This window comes from Mustela erminea, chromosome 16 (assembly GCF_009829155.1).
Source record: "Mustela erminea isolate mMusErm1 chromosome 16, mMusErm1.Pri, whole genome shotgun sequence".
NCBI classification, from domain to species: Eukaryota; Metazoa; Chordata; class Mammalia; order Carnivora; family Mustelidae; genus Mustela; species Mustela erminea.
This window is the reverse complement of record NC_045629.1, coordinates 46,629,344-46,651,668: the sequence shown is the minus strand read 5'-3', so window position 1 is coordinate 46,651,668 and position 22,325 is coordinate 46,629,344. Positions and strand designations below refer to the sequence as shown.

Genomic DNA, 22,325 nt, shown 5'->3' with positions numbered 1-22,325 from the left:
AATGTTTTAAATTTTATCCAATCCAGTAGAGGTATGGTAAGAATCTCACTGTGGTTTTAATTTGTATCTTTCTAGTAATTAATAACTGAACATCTCTTCACAGGCTTCTGTGCCATCCATATGTCTTCTCTGGTTTATATCTGTTCAGATCTTTGGCCCATTTTCACTGGGTTGTTCATTTTCCCATTATTGAGTTCTAAGAATTCTTTATATATTCTAAGGTCCTTTGCTGGATGTGTGTTTGCAAATATTTTATCCTAGTCTATGGCTCACCTTTTCATTTTGGTAGTAGTGTACTTTGAAGTGAAAATGTTTTGATTTTTTTTTAAAGATTTTATTTATTTATTTTAGAGAGAACGAGAACATGAGCAGAGGGAGAGTCAAAAGGGAAGGGAGAGGGACAAGCAGACTGCACACTAAGCATGCAGCCCATGTGGGGGGCTCGATCCCCCGACCCCCGAGATCAGGACTGGAGCAGGAATCAAGATTCAAACACTCAACCAACTGAAGCACCCAGGTGCCCCCAAATGTTTTAATTTTGATAAAGTTCTGTAGTTGAGTTTTCTCTTTGGTGTTCTGTATCCTATTTTTAAAAATCCTTGCCAAATCCAAGGTCATCAAAAAATTTTTCCTACATTTTCACGTAGATGTTTGTTTCCACTCTTACATTTAGATTTAAAATTAGCTTTGAATTCATTTTTGTATATGGTGTGACGTGAAGGTCAAGATTCATTTTGTGCACATGGCAATCCAATTGCTGTAGCACCGTTTGTTGATGACATTATTCCTTCCTCACGAATTGCTTTGGCGCTTTTCTCAAAAATCAGTTCACATATGTGCGTGGGTCTATTCCTAGACTATATATGCTGGTTCATTGATGTCCACCAACACACACTGTTTTGATTGCTGTTGTTTTATAATTAGTCTTGAAATCAGGTCATCTAAACCCCCCCACTTTGGTTTTTTTTTTTCTTGGAGTTTTCATTGATCTCATTATTTGCAGATTCCATATTTGCAAAGTAACCTACTTTCTAAAATTTACTTGTACCCCAAATCGATATTTGCCACATCTTCATGGCCATCCATGGATGTGCAGAGAATGGTGAAAAATTTGAATTACCCGAAGCACACATTCCCAGTTGAGGTCCAAAAAGACAATGCTTCGCCTTCCTGTTTTGGTTCTCATACTGCCAACAAACATCCTTTTTGTGTTCTATTTGGTGCCATGTTTTGTTTTGGTTTGGTTTGGTTTTTTTCCCTGCCTTTTATGCATTTTGTTAGGTGATTTTACTGTTTAAAATGGCTCTTAAGGGACGCCTGGGTGGCTCAGTTGGTTAAGCCGCTGCCTTCGGCTCAGGTCATGATCCCAGGGTTGTGGGATTGTATCTGGCTCCTTGCTCAGTGGGGAGCCTGCTTCCCTCTCTCTCTCTGCCTGCCACTCAGCCTGCTTGTGATCTCTCTCTCTCTCTCTCTGACAAATAAATAAATAAATAAAATCTTTTTTTAAAAAAAAATGGCTCTCAAGAGTAGCATGGAATGCTGTCCAGTGTTCCTAAATGCAAGAAGGCTGTGACGTGCCTCACGAAGAACAGGTGTATATTCGGTGATCCTCATTCAGGCCTGAGCAATAGTGCTGTCAGCTGGGAGTTCAATATTAACCAATGAACAGTATATACTCAATAAAGTGTCTTTACATAGAAACACACGTAAAACAAGGCTATATATTCATTGATGATGTGGCCAGAAGCTCACAAGAATGTAATTCTGTATTTCTTCCAGGAGCATTGATCTAGTAATTGCTAGTTCTGTGTTCACAGAGGCTTCCAACCATCATGAATAATGAGAGTCAACTGTATTTGACTATTATGGTTTGGGGTTTTTTTTGCATTTTCATATATATATTTTAGAATCAGATTGTCAGTTTCTACCTAAAAACATCTGCTGGGATTTTGATAAGGATTGCTTTGAATCTATAGATCAATTTGGAAAGAATCGACATCTTAGCCATATTAAGGCTTTCATTCCTTGATATGATATGGTCTTCTCGCCATTTATTTAGGTCTTTTTAATTTATTGCAGAAGTCTGTTATACTTTTCAGTGTACAGATCATGCACGCTTTTGTCAACTTTATCCCTAAATTACATCTTTCCCATGCTATTATAAATGGCATTTCAATTTCTTTTTCTTTTCTTTTCTTCTTTTAAAAGTAGCCTCTTTACCCAGCATGGAGCCCAATGCAGGGCACTGACTCACAACCCAGAGATCAAGATCTGAGCTGAGATCAAGAGTCAGATGCTTAACCAACTGAGCCACCCAGGCGCCTCTGGTATTTCAATTTCTGATTTTTGTTGCCAGTATGTAAAAATACAATCAAATAATTTCATATATTGACTTTGTATCCTACAACCTTGTTCATTTATTAATTTTAGTAGCTATTTTTTAAGATTCCACCCACTCTCTACAGAAGCAATCACATAGTCTGTGAATAAAGACAATTTTACTTTTTTCTTTCTGACCTATATGACTTTTTAATTTCTTTTTATTTTTTTATCAGTTAGAACTTCCAGTGCAATGCTGAGAAATGGTAAGAATGAACATACTGTCTTGTGCCTTCTCTTAGGAGGAAAACATTTATCTTTCACTCTTGAGTATCATATTAACTATAGGTTTTTCCATAGATACCCATTATCAGGTTGAGAAATTTTCCTTTTATTGCTAGTTTGCTGAGAGTTTTTATCATGAATGAATGCTGGGTATTGTTCAATACCTTTTCTGCATCTACTGAAATGATTATATATTTTTTCACTTTTTAATCTGTTAATGTGGTGAATTATGTTAAAGCAAACTTGCAACCCTGCAATAAAACTCATTTGGTCTTGATTAGAGGATATAAATATGGATTCTATTTGCTGAGTTTTTAAGAATCGCTGCATCTAAGTTCATGAGGGATGTTGGTTATGATTTTCTTTTCTCTAACAATATGACTGTTTTTTATGGACCATGCCCCTTGATTAAACTGTAAAATAAAAGCTACTAAATCATCTGTGTAGCTTGGAAAAAATAATGTCAGGAACATATTTGACGAATGAAAGCAATAAAATGCATTTGGTATGGTTCTTGAGAGAGAGAAAAAATGAGAAAGCTGGATAAGAAAGTTTACATTTTTTTGCCAAGTGAAATTTTCTAAATGTTGCGTTTTCAATATTTTTCCAGATAGGTGAAATATTCAAGAAGGGAGGGAAAATTCCTTATTTAAAAACGTAAATAAAGAAAAGAGAGAAGAGATAAAGTTCTTTCTTATTAGTGGGAAAGGAATTCAAGGGAGGGGGATGGTAGGGGAAAACAGAAATGTGAAGACAGGTGTACTTCATGGGGGTTTTTCCCATTTTTTTTAAATGGGAAAAATGGGAGAGGGAAGGACATACACGTCTTTTTTAAAAATTTTTTTAAGATTTTATTTATTTATTTGACAGAGAGAGAGCACAAGCAGGGGGAGCAGCAGAGGGAGAGGGAGGAGCAGGCACCCCACTGAGCAGGGAGCCCCAATGCGAGACTCGGTTCCAGGACCCTAGGATCATGACCTGAGCCACAAGCAGATGCTTAGCCGACTGAGCCACCCAGGTGCCCCGAGGACATAAACTTCTATTGAGCCCTATGGGCTAGGTACTATGCTAACACTTCTACATAAATTTCATTTAATGGTATTGGATAGGGAAGAGTTTTTGGAGGACAGAAGAATCCACAATGTTGACTTCCAGTACATTCCAAATTGCTCATATGAGCAGACTTTGAGGGTAATATTTAATATGCTTGATCTAGTCTTTGAATGGAAGGGCACATTTTGAGACAATCACCAACTAGTATGCAGAAGAGGATTATTTGGACAATGAAGAGACCCCAAATCCAGCTACTTAAAGAGCTGTTTATGCTTCTCCCCAAAAAGAGAAAATTAATAAGGGATGTGGGATAACACTCTTCAATAATCAAAGGGTTTTCTCTTTTTATTTGGAAAAGGAAATATACTTTCTGGTATAGGGCTTTAGCTAGCAAAATTGTATCAAAGGTGGAAATTACAGGGAGTGGGATTTCAGCTTTGTCCACTCTATCTGGAGGTGGGATGGAGGTGTTTTGCAACAACCTGGTATCCCAGGTGGTGAATGGACAGGCAACATCATCCATCTGGGACACTAGGAGGGAATAGAATTCTTGGGTTATGTGGAGGAAGGGAGCTAAAAGTCTAACAGCTAAGGTCCATTTCCACTTGCAGAATCTCTGAGTTAGCTGTGTTGGCCTCCTCCCTCCACACAGACAGGTACCAATACAACAGGGTGGGTATGGTGTGTGTGTGTGTGTGTGTGTGTATGCACACACGCACACACGCACATCTGAAAGCAATCACCTAAGAGGTCCTCTCAAATCATTCTGTAGGGTGACAGTGTCATAGCAGTTGATAGTGGACTTGGGGGAAGGATAATCATTTGAATATTAGTCTTGCTGAATTACTACTGAGCCTCCCTTGAGATCAGTGAGCCTTGGAACCTGCCTGTCCTCCTGGGGCTAGAGGAATTTCTCTGGCTGCAGGGTTCTCTTGTTGCCATCTGGGGGCCCTCAAGGATCATGGGACAGTATCCAATGGTGGTTAAGGGCTAGGAATATGGAGTCCTGCATAACAAGATTTGGATTCTGCTTTGGTCATAGTATTAGCCATATGACCTTGAGTAAATTGTCTGACCTTTTTGGGGGGAGGTACCTTATCTTCCTTATCTGTAAAACGAGAATGATAGAATCCACTGTGAGAGCTCATTGTCAGAATTAAATGAGATAGCACGGATAAAGCACTCAGAGGGCTCCTGACACATGAGGAACACGTAATAAGTGAATGGGCTCTAGTTCAGCCCGACCTGCACAGCACAGGCCACGGAGCTGAGCACCGGCTGCAGTCACTTTGGTGCAATCGCCAAGGGCATGGTTGCAATTACATTAGTTATTTGAATTACTCCCATACCAGAATGTGAGCTCCAAGAAACATAGACATTGCTGTTTTATTCACTATTTTATTTCCAGTCATGTGCATGCTGCCTGGCCCATCTTACATGCTCAAAAATGGAAAGAAGTGTGTCTCATTCCTCTCCAGGCCCAGAGTCTTTCTCCACATTGACAGGGACACGTCCCTGCCAGCGTTCCTGAACAGAGGTCAAGGAATGGCCCAGCCTTCGCTTGGCACAACTTTTAACTGTCCACCAGACTACAACCACAGGCTAACAAGGACTTATCGACGAGGTAGATATGAATTTGTCACCAGCTTCCCCATTTTATGGGTGAGGAAGTTGAGTCAAGGAGTTTCAATAACCAGCTCGGGAAGAGACAGGCTGACCTGCAGCAATGCTGGGATTGACACTGAAATCTGGTTCATGTACCATTTCAGACCAAAGAGTTACCACCTTTGTCAGAGAGAGAGAGAGCGAGCGACAGCGAGCAAGGCTCTCTATGACTGTCCCAGCGCAGCTAAGTCTGGTCCTGCTAGTGCAGGTGGTTGAACTACTTTCGGGTGACCAGAGGGGCTGGGTCAGAGGGACACCAGAGTCCTGGTTCCAGCTCCTTCCCTTCCCCCCTACCTTGAAGCCCTTCCCTTCGGCTCCCTTGTTGCCTGACGCCAGTGAATCTGAGTGTGGCAACCATTCATGTCAGAAGTTCACAGGAAATGCAGACTCCTGGCCCACACTCCCCTCAGACCTACTGACTCTGCCTCTCTGGGGTGACAGCTGGGGCTCGGTTTCCTGAGTGGTTCTTGGTTATTGGAGCTGGAGCCCCTCTGCCCTGGACCACCTTGTTCCTCCATCTAGTCAGTCTGTCTGAAGCCCTGGATAGTTTCTGCACCCGCAGCCCTGAACGGGAGGGAGCCCAGGCCAGACCGACACCAGGGAGGGCCCAGGGGGCCTGAGGGCTTGAGGTGGTACCAGGCAGGGCCTGACAGAACCTGGAGCAGGAAAGATTTTGCTCAGGACACTGAGGGGAGAACATTTTCTTTTTTATTTGCTAGTCTCAAAATTCCTCTGACTGGACAAAGCCAGCCCCTGGAAAGTGGCCATTGGGCCATCAGCAGATGCCCCGACCGCACCAGGCGACTGGGGCAGAAGACAAGGGGAGGAATTTCTTGCGCTGCTAAGAAGGGAAGGGCAAGAAGGGAGTTAGCAGGGGGCCCAAAGGCTGAGCATTCTTCAGAGAAACCCCTTGGGGGCAGGGGAGCTCCTGAAGAGGGTGGGAGAGGGGACAGGCAGACCGCGCAAAGAAGGTACAAGGATGTCCAAGAGACGTTTAGGTTGTTTGCTGAGCAGTGGGTGAGATGACCTTGCCAGAGCTGCCCCAGCTCTCCAGAGGATTCTATTAAGCCCATGAGTATTTGGTGTGGGTGATTTTTGTTGTGGAAACTGAAGAAGGGTCAGAGGTTCAAGCAGAAGATGGGAATGATTCAGGCTGCACTCAAAAAATCTGGGATTTTGCAGTCGGACAGGAGCCAAAGAACACAGAGCGCCTGAGATTCAGAGTCCGAGGTCTCGATGCTTCCATGGGCCACAGCACTGGAGGAGTTGAGCAGATGTTACCTCATCTTGGGGAACAGGAAGGCCCCTATCCAACTACTTTCAACCCCGAAAATGAAGTGAGGAGAAAACAGGAAAATGTGGTTTGGCTCTATAAATGTGACACTAATTACAGCCGTTTGTGCAAATGCTTCCCATTAATGCTTAATTGCTTACCATGTGGTGTAATAATTATGCATTGCATGAACTGTGTGTCAGATTAGCTGAGTTTTATTTCCTCTGTAGGGGCCGGTCTTCCTCTCAAGTCTTGAATCTTGAATCCTGAGGAAGCCTGGTTTGGTGTCCCGGTTGTCTATGGGCAACCAACCACGCGTGGCTTTTCTTACAACTTAAAAATATATAGACGTAAGCCCACACTCAGCATCTAAGCAATTCTCTCTAAGAGGCGGCATCTAAGCAATTCTCTCTAAGAGGCGGATTGCCACTTGCTGGCTCCAATGTCAGTACATGGTCTGTCCATTTTTGGCCAAAAAAAGAGAATGTGAGTTCTATTTGTGTCTTATCTATTTGACCTTTTTTTATTTAAAAGACCTATAAAGTGTCCTTCACCAAAGCTACTAGATCCCTGCACACCTCTAAAACAGAACTGGAATCATCATTCCCAGCCAGTGTTAATAACTCGTCCAGAGTCAATGCTTCAGAGAAGAGAATAAAATAGAGAAACAATTCCTCAAGGTACAGTTAATAGAGACAGTGGATAAAAAGTCTCCCCAGTGGGTCCCCTTAAAGAACAGCTTGGAAGTAACAGAGAATGAATTCAAAAAGGTTATTTCTAAGAAGGTGCCTTCAACGATTTTCCAAACTCTCTCTGCTTGCCTACTATGTGCCAGGCTCTGGTCCTGGCACTATGATGGTGGGGGGCGGTGGAGAGGGGGAGGCCAACCTAAAATGCACGAGTTATAAAGCCTCTTTTCTTTCCTTAGGGAGATGATGACTTGGTTGGGTGAGGGGCCACAGATGAACTCAAGAGGCCCTCGAGAGAGTGGGGGAGGACAGTACAATAACATTAGCAAAGCAATCTTACTTCTGCAAGTCTTCTGATCTGAGTTGAGGATGTACCCTTGTTTGCACCTGCAGACGTACGAGCCGGGGGTATTGATGCAGAAGTGCGCACAGCGGTGCTCCAGGATGCTGCACATGTGGACCGCTGAAAAGGAAGACACACCGAATTAAGGTGATGATGACGCCTTCTCTGCCTTCACCCACCCACGTGTATCCAGAACCTGCTGTGAAGGAGAACGCAGGACCCAAAGGAAAGCAAAGTGCTGTCCCTACCCTCAAGGGGAAGTACAGCCTCTGGCTGGACAAGACAGTCTTAGATAATTGCCATTAGCAGTACACAGATAAAGGCCCACAGAGGGTTCAAGGGAAATGATGCCAGGTTGACATATGAAACTGCTGATAAAAACAGGTCAAAAATGATCAACCAAAGAACAGACATTTCATGGTTCAATGAATAATGCTTAACTGGGGAATCAGAAAGTTTACTGATACCGGAGGGGGCTTTGGCTAATGCATAGATTTTCAGTAGCAGCAATGGGGTTGAAGGAGAAGCTATTAGTTAAATGAGGACGTGGCAAAGAGTCAACAGTTTTTCAGGACCATAAATCCCAAGAAAAATATTTTACTATGCAAAAGTGTCATACAGAATATTGTGGAGTAAAGAATGCATTCCTAAGTTCCATGTTTCCATAATCTTTTAATCTGATCTTAATTTTTAAATATCTGCATTTAGTTTCTGAATTCCTTTGGCTTTCAGATACATCAATTCTTGCATAAGTCTATCAGGAGCTCATAAAAATGCTCACTGTTTTTTACATCTTAGTTTATTACTTTATTCAATGTAATTCAACTTGAACGCATTTAAAATTAACAAGCATCATTATCCACAGGGTACAAGTTATGCAAGTGTTCTCATAAACAAAAAAGATGCCCGCGTGTAGAAATATATTTTTATGAAGCTGAAATAAAAGAGGCTTTCAAAAGCTAAGAACAAGCCCACTAATCCAGTGCTTAGGAAAACCGAGCTACTGATGAAACTGATGGTGTACGTTACATAGATGTCTCGTTACCAGTAGGTAGGAAATAAATAAAGGGAGTAAAACTTCAAATTCTGAACAATACCATTTAGGATGATGGTTGTGAGCTTCCAAATGCAATGTCGCCATGACTTTAGAGAACGTGATTCTGAGAATAATGGGAATTGACTGTCTATCTCAGATATGATCAGATACGTGAGATCTAGCTTATTCCCTTCCAACACTTGATCTATCGGTCCTATGATTGATTCTTCCTCGTTGTATTTCACCATCTCCCCATCAGCCATCATTTGAGCAGTGCCCAAATTTTCACACTCACTCACGATGCTGTGACGAATGTTCTCAAATGCATCTCCTTGAGCCCAGGTGCGGCTGTTTTGCTGGGACCGGGTCCCCCGTTTGAATAGTGTGGCCTACTCGCCTTGCAAGGTGTCCCATGCCAGCTGTGCATGAGGGTTACGATGCCCACAGCCCCCAAAACTTCAGCACTCGGGATTATCAAGATGTTCAGTTTCTGACAGTCCTACAAGTGGATCATCATTCTGCTTTTAATCGGCACTTGCTCTGCACCCCGGAAGGCTCTCTTCCTACCATGGACTGCTGGAGCCCAGTGACCCACAGGCCTGGGGGTTTTCCCGAGGAATGCTCAGTGTGTCCCTCTCCTCTGTTGTGAAGGCAGTCTCAAGTCCGGGCAAACAGCCACATAGCAGTTATCCACCAGTTGAAGCCTCGGTGATGAGCCTGGTGCCTGTCTTCTCACCAGGACGCTGGCAGATGAAGTAAGGGGACAGGAGATGTGACGCAGAGCAAACATCCATTGGCAGCAGGCAGCACAGGGGTGAAGAGGGAGGGGCCCAGAAGCAGATGGCCTGAATGCTCCGCCTCACCACTTACTATGACTTCGTATGAATTACTTAATTTCCCTAAACTCCACTTTCTTCACCTGTCGAATGGGGAAATTACAGGAACAACTGCAGAGGGTTTGGGAGTGATAGCTTGTTCCCAAGGCTCGTGTTGGCCGTGTGCCATGAAAGAACGGGAAGCAGGAGACTGGAACTTGGTATAATACAAAGGGCACAGGATGAAAAGCCGTATTTGTGCCCTGGTTCCCCTCTGCCTGAATGAGGGAGGGGAGTTCAGGTAAGTTGGGTAGCTCTTTAGACCTGTTTTTTACCCTGTGGAATAAAGGCATGAATGGTGTCTAGGGACCCTCAGTACAGACATTTAGTTTTTTGTCTGTGTAACACCCCCCACACACCTTTTTCTAGAAGCTGCCCTCCCTTCTCACCTCAAATGCATGGGGACTGTTGAACCTGTCCCCATGCATCTGAGGTGAGAAGGGAGGGCATCCAGGAGGGGGCTGCACTCTTCTCCTGATTTCCACGAGGTAATAGAATATAATCTCCCCCACCCGCAAAGCTGGTTCAAATTGAATTTCTGTTCCTTTCAAGCAGAAGAATCCCAACCATTTTTACTAAGATAAAATAAAAAATTTCCATCTGTAAAATTTTATGGATGAGTGATTGGTGTTTCCAAAGAACATCAGCTGTCCCCTGGGACTGGCCTCTGGGATTGAAGGGGAGTCGATCATCTTGCCTCCTTCACTGGCCTCCAGAAGGTCTAATGGGTTGCAACTGGGTCAAGGCACTGTGTTCTGGGGAAGGAATCACTAATCAGCAGACTGGGTCATTGGCAGGATTGGATTTTTTTACACTAGGAAATAGGAATCTTATTAACAAATGTATAAATGACCAAAGGAGTGCTAGGGCTGACTAGGGATCTAGAAAAGAACAATTATTGGGTATATAAAGTCAACTTTTGTGGAAGTCAATCTTATCTCCCACCTAACATTAGAGGGCCAAAGGGCTGAACTAAGCGTAGGCTTTTCCCAGGCTGGTTCATGAAAGGTGTGTCTTAGGAGCATTACTAGAGCCTTCATCTGTGCCCCACCTGGGTGGGATGGAGCTATCAGGGGAGAAAAGGCCTGCTGATAGAGCAGGGACTGATAGAGTAGGGAGCAAGAGGTTAATTAAAATCAGCTCTACCTGGGTTACAAGTGAGTCACCAGGAAGCTCAGGATAGACCTGTGTTTTTCAGCCCCCCGATTCAGTGCCCCCTCTCACTGGGAGGCAAAAATGGCAGGCCCCGGGATGTGTAGGTTTTGGTCATCTTGTAGACAGGGCCTCAATTCACAGGATGCCTGGTTTCCAAGTCTCTCTGGTGCTCTCAGGGGTGGCCTGAGAATGCAACCTCAGCATTCTCCCCCTTGCTGTGGCTGGTGTAGGAATTTACTGCCCAGGGATATAAAGCCACCGCTGTGCCCAAGTTCATGTCCACACAGCCAGTGAGAGCCAGAACGAGGTCTCCCAATCAAGGGCAGTCTGGATCCAGAGCCTGAACTCTTCCTAGTTTTACAATAGTTTCCTGCTTCCATCACACAGGAAGACTGCCTATCTCCTCCGACCCACAGATCCAGCACGTTTTTCAGCTCTGCTGGAAGTGCAGAACCCCAGCCCTTCTTCCTTCCGAAATCCTCTCCCTACCTGCACCATGGCCTCCATTGCCCTGCCTACCCCTTCGTCTGCCTTTTTCACACTGTGGATCACATCTCCTTAGCAGGCTATAACATTAAGAGAGAATCTGGACTGGTTCTTTGCTGCTGTTGTTATTGCTTTAATGACACAGAAAATCCATCGGAAATATCATTCCTTTCCTGGCTTTTTGCCATGGTGCAATCCAACCTCCCCAAGTGGCCAAGAAACTCCTACTCATCTGTCGAGTGTGAGTAGCACACAGTGGTCAAGAGGTAGGCTCTGAACTAGAATGCCTGGGCTTACACCTCCACTCTACCACAGTGCTGTGTGACCCTGGACAAGTCATTGAACCTCTCTGGGTCTCAATTTCCTCTTCTGTAAAATAAGAGCTGTAAGAGCACTTACTTCACAGATTTGTTGTGTGAATAAAATAAGCCAATGTACGCTAATAGCTCAAATCAGAGCATTAATATTATGATATTAATAGCAATAAATGGTAATGATTATTATTATCATCTCCTTTCTACAGCCCTCCTGGAGCCCCTAAAGAGACCCAGGTGTTCTCTGATCAGAGGTCCCTCAGTCCAGGTGACTTTCCGAAGAGCACATTTTGGAGAGCTGACATCCCGTTTCTCTGCGGTGAGAGAGAGCATCTTCGCACAAGCCTGGAACCCTCGGGCCTGGCATGTGGAGGGTAAGAGCTTGGGCCAGAGAGCGTGCAACCTGAATCTCCAACCCCGCTCTTTGAAGTTGCTTATCCTTCCTAAGCCTCAGTTTCTGCTTCTGTAAAATGGGAGTAATAACAGCACCTGCCCCATAAGCCTGTTATAAGCACTAAATGAAAAGACAAGTGGAAAGTACCTAGCCCAGGACAAAATTAGCTGTTATTCTCAGAGCGTAGCTCAACGAATGTTTAAGGAAGAAATGAGACTTCCAAACCCTCACAAAGCGCCGTAACTTGGAAGACGCTCATTCCTGCTGTCTGATAATCGGAGTGCAGATCAAAACCGAGCCCATCTGCCTAGCCTGCTGGTCCTCCGAGTATCTGACTGCAGTCACACACAACACGGTGCACACTGAATGGGGCTCTACAGTTGATAACCCGCATTCCCACATCTAGTCTGGAGGTAAAATCCCCATTTTACAGATTTGCAAAGTACCCTAAGGCCGGCAGGGGGCGACGCTGAGATTCGAGTCTGCTCCTCCGCCTCCCACCCTAGAAAGGCTCCCGGTCAAATTCTGAGGTGAATGCCAACCTCAAAGCTGGTTTACCTAGTGTGGCTTGAACTTGGGCGAGGGGCGAGAGGGCGGTGTCAGAAAATGGCTTACCTTTATTTTCATCTATTTATTATTATTACTTTTTTTTTTTTTTTTTTGACAAGAGAGAGAGGTCACAAGAAGGCAGAGAAGAGGCGGGCGGGGGGTAAGCAGATCCCCGCGGAGCTGGGATCCTGATGCGGGGCTCGATCCCAAGACCTTGAGATCACAATCAGAGCCAAAGGCAGAGGCTTAACCCACTGAGCCACTCAGGCGCCCAAGTCAATGGCTTACCTTAAAAGAGGGATTTAAACCCCGGAGGTGCGGAGGAGTGGAATGAGCCAGAACTTTGGAAGCAGCACCCACCTTCGCCTGGCAGCTCTGGGGGAATTCACTCGAGCAGTTTACTAGGGTGCAAAGACCGAGGGTTCCTACTGTGTTGCCTCCCCCCGAGTTTCGTGAGGATCAAATACAAGAACAGAAGGGAAAGTGCTTTACAAATGTCGGTTATTGCCATCTTAACTGCTCGGTGGATGACGAGGCCTCGGGGCCTCCTCGACCTTTGAAGATGGCTGGCGAATGGCTCCGCAGAACCGGGGATGCTGTGGGAGCAGAGCTGGTCTCCTGAGGCGGCCATGCAGAGAGACGAACAAATGGCAGAATACCGATATTTTCTTTGAGCTTCCAGATGACAACAAAGTCCGGGGTGGAAGGTCCAAACGGCCTTTTAATTTTGCTGACAGAGAAGCTCCTTCTTCAGACAAGTCAACAGCCTCCGCCTCAGTCCGCCTTTCCATTTGCTGATCAACCCAGAATGCCTCCGTTGACATTTTCCGAGACAAATGAATAAACCCATCAGAACGGTTACGGAACCAATTTCTGTTTTAGTATTTCCAGGAAAAGGGGAACATAAATTCTGCAGAAGTCATTTAAAGTCATAAACCTTAACATGTTTGCAGCGCATTCTACTGGCTGAGGTTGACCAGGTGACCGGCGGCCAAGGCTCGCCTCAGCCTGGCCCTTCAGAGCTGCCCCGCCAAATGGCACTATTGAAAATTCTCCAAGTGACACTGCAGAGAAAAAAGTTCTTTTGCCTGCAGGGCATTGTGGTTTTTTTTTTTTTTTTTTTTTTTTAAGTAAATCTTTTGATTTGGGCATCAAGACACAATGGAATCTCTGCTTTTTGAGGTTAGTTCTCAGCCAGGATTTTTTTTTTTTTTTTAAGACGCAATGAAACACAGTTTTTGCCCCCAAGACTTCGGGGGGGGGGGGGTTCCTAGGCTCTGTCAGAGTCTGAGAACAGGGTCAGAGTCCTCAGAGCCCCCAGAGTGTCAGTGTCCTGCTCCCGGGGAGCTGGAGATGAGTCTAGTCCTTAAACTCATTCTCCACAGCCACGCCTGGGGAACAACAGTCATCTCAAAATAGACATTTCCTTTTGCTTGCCCACCAAGGAAGCATGGCAGCTGGAGGGGACAGGGACAAATGGAGGTGGGCGAGGCAGGACTGGACACTGTTTACCAGGCCAGGAGGCAGGTTTCCAGTTTCCCGGGACTAGCGAGGAGACTGGGTGGGCCCCTTGGCACCCCCACTTGAAGGAGGAGATGACAGGAAGCCAGGGGAAGAAGGAGGAAACTAGGAGGAGGGCAAGTTAGCCCACAGGGAAACACTGAGTCAGAAGCTCCAGGTGAGGGTCCCTGAGAGCCATGCGGTAAGGAAGGGAGAGCAAAGCCTTGTGGAGACTAGGGCCAGAAAGCCAGAGAGAGTGGAAGAGCCTTGCAGCAGAAGCAGCTCAAGGACATGGGGAGGCACCCCCCTTGCAGGAGGAGGGGACCTCAGCTCCGTCCTCCCCGTGCACCGGGCCTCTTCGAGGAGAAAACCTCCACCACTTGCATCGCCATGGGCCAACACTGCTTGGTATTCGACCCCATCCAAGGAGATGTTGTGGTTTCTTTTTTTTTTTTTTTTTTTCCCCTCCTGATCCCATCTCTACTCCAACTCATGAAGTTTAACTTAGGGAATGCCGGAGCAATCCAATGTGCTGGAGAAAAACTTAGCCTATCTGCTCCTCTTCACTCAGCAGTTTGGGTTTGAACATCCCTTCTCCAGGGAATTTTCCCTGAGCACCCTGGCCCAGGTGAGGTCCTGGCCTGAATTCTTTCTCCACGCCTCTGTCACAGCTTCAGGTACTTCCCTGGGTCATTATAACCTTCCCCTCAGCCAGCATGCTACCCCAAGACACGCTGTGTCTATCCTGGCCTTTACCCAACACCCTTGCCAGCGCAGTACCTGAGACGAGGTTAGCCCACTCTATGCTAGAAGATGAAAGAAGAAATCCTAATGATTCCCCTGAAAGAGCCCCAGAGGAGCAAGACTTACTGCACAGCTTGTTCTGGAACACGGAGGTCAGTGACTCCATCTGGCTGAAGTTGGCCACCAGAAAGACATGGTCCTCATGGGGCTCACTCCCGATGGCCTTCAGTGTATTGAGGTCCACCTGGCCCACACCGATGGCAAAGATCAGGATGCCCGTGTCCCGTGCCTTTGCAGCCACCTCGGCCACGGAGTCCTGTGGCCTCCCATCGGTCACAATCATTATGACCCGCAGCACATTCTCCCTCAGGGGGCGGGCCCCCTCTGCTTCCGAGAATGCGATGTTCAGAGCGTACTGGATGGCCAGCCCCGTCATGGTGCCAGTGGACAGGTGCCTCATCCTCTTGACCGCACGCTCCACTTCGGACTTCCTCTTGAAGGTCTTGAGGGAGAACTCGTTCTTGACGGTGCTGCCATACTGCAGGAGGCCCACCCGGGTGACATCGGGGCCGATGTCCAAGAACTGCAAGATGTCCACAATGAACTCCTTGACCTTGGCATAGTCATGGGTGTTGACACTGCGGGAGCTGTCAATGATGAAGACCAAGTCTGCCCGCTTATTCTCACAGGAGCTCTCTGGGGAGAGAGGAGAGGTCAAACTCATTAGAGAAGCACTGAGGGCCCCTGAAAGCTGGCTGTTCCTGGAAAGCCCAGGGGTCCAGAATCACCTTGCAGAACTCTGATTTTCCTTGGTTTTTCTTCCCCCCTCGGCAAAGCATGAAAGGTGTAATATGCATGACTGGGAGATCATGAGTATTGGCTACAAGGAGAAACTATTTGTGCAGGATAAACAAACACTTCAGTTCCTAGAAAGTCACCCATACAGTTTTTAGGTGGGACAAATACCTGATCGGGGTCAAGATGATTTGAGGATTGACTGACTGCCCCATAAGCTTGGCTGGATACTGCAGGGAATACACCACAAGCCAATGGCCCATGTCAAGGAGCTTACAATCCACCTTGGGAACTTAACTAATGGACCAAATGAAAGAATAATTACGTGAAGCAGTGTGGTGCTTACACTAGATGTTCCGGGAACAGGAATGTTAGTGGGCTGGGATCAAGAAGATAGGACAAGAACTAGGTTTATGCAGTGTTTGGATCGAGAGAAGGAACACATGGAGAGAGGCACATGAACAGAAGCCCAAGATGGCAGGAATATGGTGGAAATGGAAACTACTAGGAGGTGCAGAGAGGAATGGACCTGGAGGGTAACCTGAAGCCAGCCATGAAGGGCCTGAGAATACGTTAGTGTCACATTATGTCACTGAGCTGAGCTGTAGGGAGCTCGCATAATAATAAGTCAATTGAAGATGTTGCAGACAATTGCTGCCCCAATCTTGCTGAGAGGGGGACTCAACGTTAACTGGAGGGGGTGGAGGAGCATAGTGGAACTGGAAAAGGGACCGACCAAAAAACATTTCTTTTTTTTTCTTTTTTTTAAAGATTTTATTTATTCGGGGTGGCTGGGTGGCTCAGTGGGTTAAAGCCTCTACCTTCGGCTCAGGTCATGATCCCAGGGTCCTGGGATCAAGCCCCACATCGGGCTCTGCTCAGCAGGGAGCCTGTTTCCCCCTCTCTCTCTGCCTGCCTTTCTGCCTGCTTGTGATCTCTGTCTTTCAAATAAATAAATTTAAAAAAAAAAAGTCTGTTAAAAAAAAAAGATTTTATTTATTCATTTGACAGATTTATTTGACAGAGAGGCAGGTGGGGGCCAGAGGGATATGTGGAAGCAGGCTCTCTACTGAGCAGAGAGCCCAATGCGGGGCTCGATCCCAGGACCCTAGGATCATGACCTGAGCCGAAGCCAGAAGCTTTAATCCACTGAGCCACCCAGGTGCCCCCCAAAAACATTTCAACCAAAGACACCATTAAATGGGAAAAAGGCCAATGTCAAGTCTCTCCCCCACTCCTGCCATACTTATTCCTTTAGCCCCCAAGCAAGAAGGCTAAAAGAGGTTTGAGTCTGTGGCTGAAACTCATCACATTCTGGGAAGAGGCTGATATGGGATGAGATGAGAGGCCTCCTGCCTCAGAGGGTGGAAGCTGGGTCTCCCTGCTGGAATTTCTCAGATGTTCTGAGCTACTGCCTCCAGCCAGCAGGGAGTCCCTCCTCCCCTTCCCAGATTCTGTAGCTAAATCCAGATTTGACAGGGATTAGAGAAGGGATCCCAAATGCTTGTCCTAAATCCTAGTCACCACAGCTGCGAGAAAGAGAGAAAGCCAAATATGAAACAGTGAGCCCAGTCATCAAAATGAAAAGTGGGAAATGCCATGAAGTCATCCTGTCCACCCCGGCTTGCCAGGCTGTGACTCGCCCCGAGCGAGTCACACACCTCATCCACTTATGGCCTCATAAGTCTTTCGATTTGGGGATGAGGAAGCACCCCTGAACAGCAGCATCCTGGCAAGGAGATCAAGCTTGTGCTGCACCCACGTCTAACACTGGGGCTATGTGAATTCAAAGTGAGTTTCTCAAACCAGAGGCCCCAGACGCCACCTTTGAGGACTCTGGGAGAAAGATCAATATAAAACCTGCCATTTGTGTGATGTTTTCAAAATCCTTTCTCCAGAGCACATTCATCACTATGGTCTCATCTGAGTTTCAGAATAAGCTCTTAAGAGGAAAGTACAGTGTCATACCCATTGGATACATAGAGGTACCAAGAATTGGAAAATCTCTTCTAATGTAGAAAAAAGCCTGTATGGAGACACACCAACACCCACCACATTAGGGGTTAGTGAGAATTCAATGGGAAGAGGGTGGCCTTAGGCCCCACGGTGTGGGAACCCTCTTGTCTGCCCATACTGCCCCCCACTTCTCTCCAGGGGAGAAGGCTGCTACTCCTGGCCACATAGTCCGGGTTGCCCATAAACACCTGCCTTATGAGGCAAATGGCTGAAATCCAGTCCAGCGCTGGGCCCCCAGGGCTGCATTCATCCTGAGAAGTACCTAGAAGGGGTGCCTCTTTCTATTTTCACAAAAGTGCCCATGGTCTAGCATATAGCCCTTGGTCGGAGCCATGGAGGACAGACCCACAGGTCTCAGGTGCCAGGCTGGCCCCCGTCCAGGAGCCACAGGCCCTCCACCATTGATGTGTGAACTTAGCAAGGAGAATGTGGCCCAATGTTCTCTGCCTGGGAGGGGGAACGGAAACCAGGCTCAGACCCTGCCACGGCGGGAAATATAAAGGAAAGGCTGCTTGGAAGGAGCGGAGACAGCCGACTGGCCCCCTAAGAATGCTTCCTCTGGAGAAGTTTGGAAGCAGGAGGTCGTCTGGGGTTGGGATTCTTGCTGTGGGTCTAGGTCACCATATCAACATCCCATCAAACATCACAGTCAATTTAAAGGGAAGCCTGGAGGTTCCACGGGGAATGGTTTGCTCAACTGGGTTAGTTTCCGTCAAAACAAGTATATCATTTTCACAACGCCTGGGCATTGACCGAAACACCACAAAGGTTCGAAATGGTGTTAGAGTTCCACAGGAGCCGTGACTGTGAGTGGAAAGTGAGTCTTGGCAGCCCAAGTGAGTGAGTTTTCTTCAAGACAATTTCTCAGGTCTCTTAAGGGCTAAGAACCACAGTCTTGCAGCTTGTCTCTGAGAGGACCAGTTCAGTGGTTCTCAGACTGCAGGTGCCTCCCAAGCCCCCAGAGAAGCATTAAAAACTGAGATCGTGGGCCACACTTCCAGAGTTTCTGACCTTGTAGATCTAGGGTGGCACCAGAAAAATCTGCATTTCTAGCAAGTTCCCAGGTGAAGTTGATGCCGCTGGTTAAGGAACCACACTTGGAGAACCATTAGTTGTAGGTACTAGAGAGATCGCTGGAGGAAAGACGTTCTGGCAAGTTTGTTTGTTTATTTTAAGATTTTATTTATTTATTTGACAGATAGAGATCACAAGTAGGCAGAGAGGCAGGCAGAGAGAGAGGAGGAAGCAGGCTCCCTGGTGAGCAGAGAGCCCGATGTGGGGCTCCATCCCAGGACCCTGGGATCATGACCTGAGCCGAAGGCAGAAACTTTAACCCACTGAGCCACCCAGGCACCCCGTTCTGGCAAGTCTTGACCTCACTATCTCACTGTGAATTCCCCAAAGTGGGAAACTAGTCTCATTCATCTTTCCAACCATGCAGCTGGGAACAGAATTAAGACTTCCGTCAACATTTATGGAATTAAATAGAATTCTGGGTGGCAGAGCAAGGTTCTAGGTGGAAGGAATTGAACCAGAGCAGTCATTTCAAGGAAGTGGATGAAAACCACAAAGTCAAAGTGCTCTAGAGCAGGTGTGGCTCTAGAGTCAGATTCTAGTCACAGATTCTAGACCCCAATATTCACCATTTTATGAGGAAGTATGGCCACTTTTGAACTTTGGTTCACAGACTCACAGACTAATAAATTGTTAGAGCTGGAGGGGTCTAAATAAAGTCAAGTCACTCAGTGTACACAAGGGAAAACTGAGGCTCAGAGACGGTTCATTAGTGTCAGACCTGGGATGATACTGATGGCTCTTCCACCATCTCATGGTGGACATCTTGGAAAATTCGCAATACAGGTGACGTTACCACATGAGCTCTGTAGATGCTTGGGAATATTTGCTGGGAAGAGTCCCCATAGCTTTTCCACATGGGGACTGCTAAGAGGTGTTTCCAGAAAATGGACTCTCCTCTGTGTGTATTCCTTTCACAGATTGGTTCTGATTAAGAGCATCCCCGTCTCCCAAGCCTGGGAAAAGAGCACACAATCATCCTTCTGGCCCCTCATGACAGACTTTCAACAGCACTGGATGAGGTTTTGTGGGCAGATCATAAAATGTCATCCCTTGAACCACAAAGTGACAGTCTGGACCTTGTCAACTGCACTTCAGTACTGTCAACTTGCCTTCAAAGCCCACAAGTTGGGCAAACAAGTGTCTCTTACTGTTGAACTTGAGCCAGGACAATTTTAAGAAACATTCCACTCCAGCAGGATTCCAGTGTGCAACCTTGGAGTGATTTCCATTGCTCAGGGTTGCAGACTTGTCACTAATCAGCCTCCCTTGCTCTGGCTAAATTCAGTCATGGCCGTGGAATTGGACAACAAATATCTGCCTGGGATCAAAGCATGCTTGGAGAAGGAAAGTATGTGAATATCTCTAACATGCAGAGAATCAAAGGGGGCTCCGAAACGCTTAGTGAAGCGACGTATAGTCCTATGACCTCAGTGTAAGTCCAGTCTCTGCCACCTTTTGTCAACGTGATCTTTGAGCCTCTCCTTGACCTCTCTGACCCTCAGTCTCTTCTTCTGTGAAATGGTGATAATAATACCTCCCAGAGATGTGGTGAAACTCAAAAGAATAAAATAATAATTTATAGCTACTCTTTATTGAGCACCTAATATGTACTGGGCCTTGTTCTGAACACTTTCCAAGTGTTGGCTTATTTATTCTAGACACTGTTACTATTGCCATTTTACAGATGAGGACAGTAAGCCTCAAAAGACCAAATACTTAGCCCAGGATCTCATACTTAGGAAGCAGAGGAGCCAGGATCTGACCCCATCTTGTCTGGCTCTGTAGCCCACACTCTTATCCGCCAAGCAATACTCAGGAAGGATTTTGTCTTTTTCAACCCGCCATCGTCAGCATACTCAAGGTGCCCCAGGACTGCACCGGCTTTTGGGGGTCAGTTCTTTCCTTCCCTGGAATCCAGGCCTGAAAGCTATGGCTCCAACTTGCCTGCATCCTGCCAAGCGCTTCTCCCTGCAAGATGCCTATCTGCATTTTTAAAAATGTAATAGAATGATAAAACAGATGCTTGCCTCCCTGAATAGCAGCAGTGCTTCTGTCAGGCTGCTGGTCACTCCCATTCCCACTCACTCCCATTCTCACTCACCTGACAAGTGCTTGTTGAGAGAGGAGTAGGAGTAGGAGCAAGGCCGGGGAGGGTGGGGTGGGGGTGCTGCGGGATGGGGCAGGTGTGAGGCAGGTGTGAGGGAACTCGCATCCCAGAAGCATTTGGTGTCTGTGAATTGAGGCTGGTCAAAGACAGCCAGCCAGAGAGACGAACAGACTGAGAGAAAGAGACTGCCAAGTAGAAGAGCACCACAGGCTGACTCAGTTCCGTGCTCAGGGAGGCCTCAGAGGTGCCCACAGGAGCCTGAGGTGTGGCCCCCAGGGCCACTTCATGTAGCTTTGTTGCCATGGGCCTCCAGACCATGACTAGTGGTTGGGACTTACAGGTGATTTCATGGACATTTCAGAGGCAATTTAGCCTATTTTTTACTTTTGTCCCTGATGTGACTTCACCTGAAACTCCCCTGTATTTAGGGCCCTTGACTGGGGCCTGTGATTCTTGGCCTGTGCTGGAAAGACCGCGGTCCTTCCCTCCCTCTCCGATTCCCTTATTAGTCAGTCGCCAGCTGCTGCAGGACCTTCCGCCAGACACTCGGCAGGGCTATTGATGAGCTATGGCCTGCTTTGAAAGCGTTATGCTCTACTCACATCTTCCTAAAGAACCACTGGGGAATACCCTGCAGACTTGATTACCTTCTATTAGGGAAACACCCTGGCCTGCTTCGTGGTATCTAAAACATACCTTGGCCCCATTAGCAAATCATTCCCCACTTGCTAAGATTTTCCAAACGTGTTTCCAAATTCTGGGGCACTTATGGTTCTCTATACACCATTACATACGATTCTGGGAGCAGTGGCTAATAAACCGAACAACAGAGTCAGGAGCAGAAAGGATTTCTGGGCACTGGAATAATGAGTCAAAGCTGACAAGATGAAACCTAACTGGTATAAATGTCAAGCCCTGCACATAAGGCTCAAAAACCCAAGTGTATAAGCCATAGGAAATGAACGTCTGGATTGATAGCAAGTCACATGATAAAGTCTCAAGGCAAGGCAGCAGATCGCAAGCTTTACACATTGTCCCCCAGTCTTCCGGTGCTGGCACCTGTGAGACTCCCTAATCGATCCCAGGCTAAGGATCAAAGTTCAGCCACAGAGTAGCTCCTAACACAGCTCCCCCGAGTTCCCTCCACCTGGCGCCTGGAGGGGGCTTAGGAGTGAAAACGATTTGCCAACCAGACACTTTGCAATGAAGCCCATTAGATACCCCCCCGTCCCCCCCCACCTCCACCCACCAACCTTAATTAATGCCCCAACCATCTCATCAATGGCTTTCCTCGCCTGAGAGAATAGAGAGACTCTCCGAACCAACGGAACACACACTTCCTCTCTTTACATCAGAAATTTCCTATATGTAAATATTTTGGTGAGTTTCATTGATCAGAGTCACCGTAGCTGAAGGTGGCAGCTGTACGTTCTCAGGATGCTGTTTCATCAAAGCAATTTCTCCAAAAGCCACCACCCTAAGGTTCACGGACAGCAAAGTCAACAATGTTCATGGGAGAATGAACTAATGAACTCTTTGGCCCAGAACTCCCCGCCCTCTTCCCTAGACCCCAGCGATATCAAATGGTCTGTCGTTCCCTACATCCTCTCTGAGCTGCCTCCTCAGCTTAAGACTCAACCCTGTGGCCAC

The 22,325-nt window shown here is 46.6% G+C and overlaps 1 protein-coding gene across 5 annotated transcripts in view; it reads right to left on the bottom strand.

Moving 5' to 3' along the window:
- The window catches only part of MATN2 (matrilin 2), a 133,674-nt gene that overhangs the window by 74,087 nt on the left and 37,262 nt on the right, over positions 1-22,325 (bottom strand). For 4 of the 5 annotated variants that reach the window (XM_032316217.1, XM_032316215.1, XM_032316218.1 and 1 more), the window contains exons 3-4: positions 14,807-15,376; positions 7,625-7,747 (exon numbers count right to left, since the gene is read on the bottom strand). In XM_032316217.1, coding sequence (XP_032172108.1) covers positions 7,625-7,747; positions 14,807-15,376 — 693 coding nt within the window. The remainder of the gene's footprint in view (positions 1-7,624; positions 7,748-14,806; positions 15,377-22,325) is intronic. The other variant, XM_032316219.1, reaches the window with a different exon arrangement.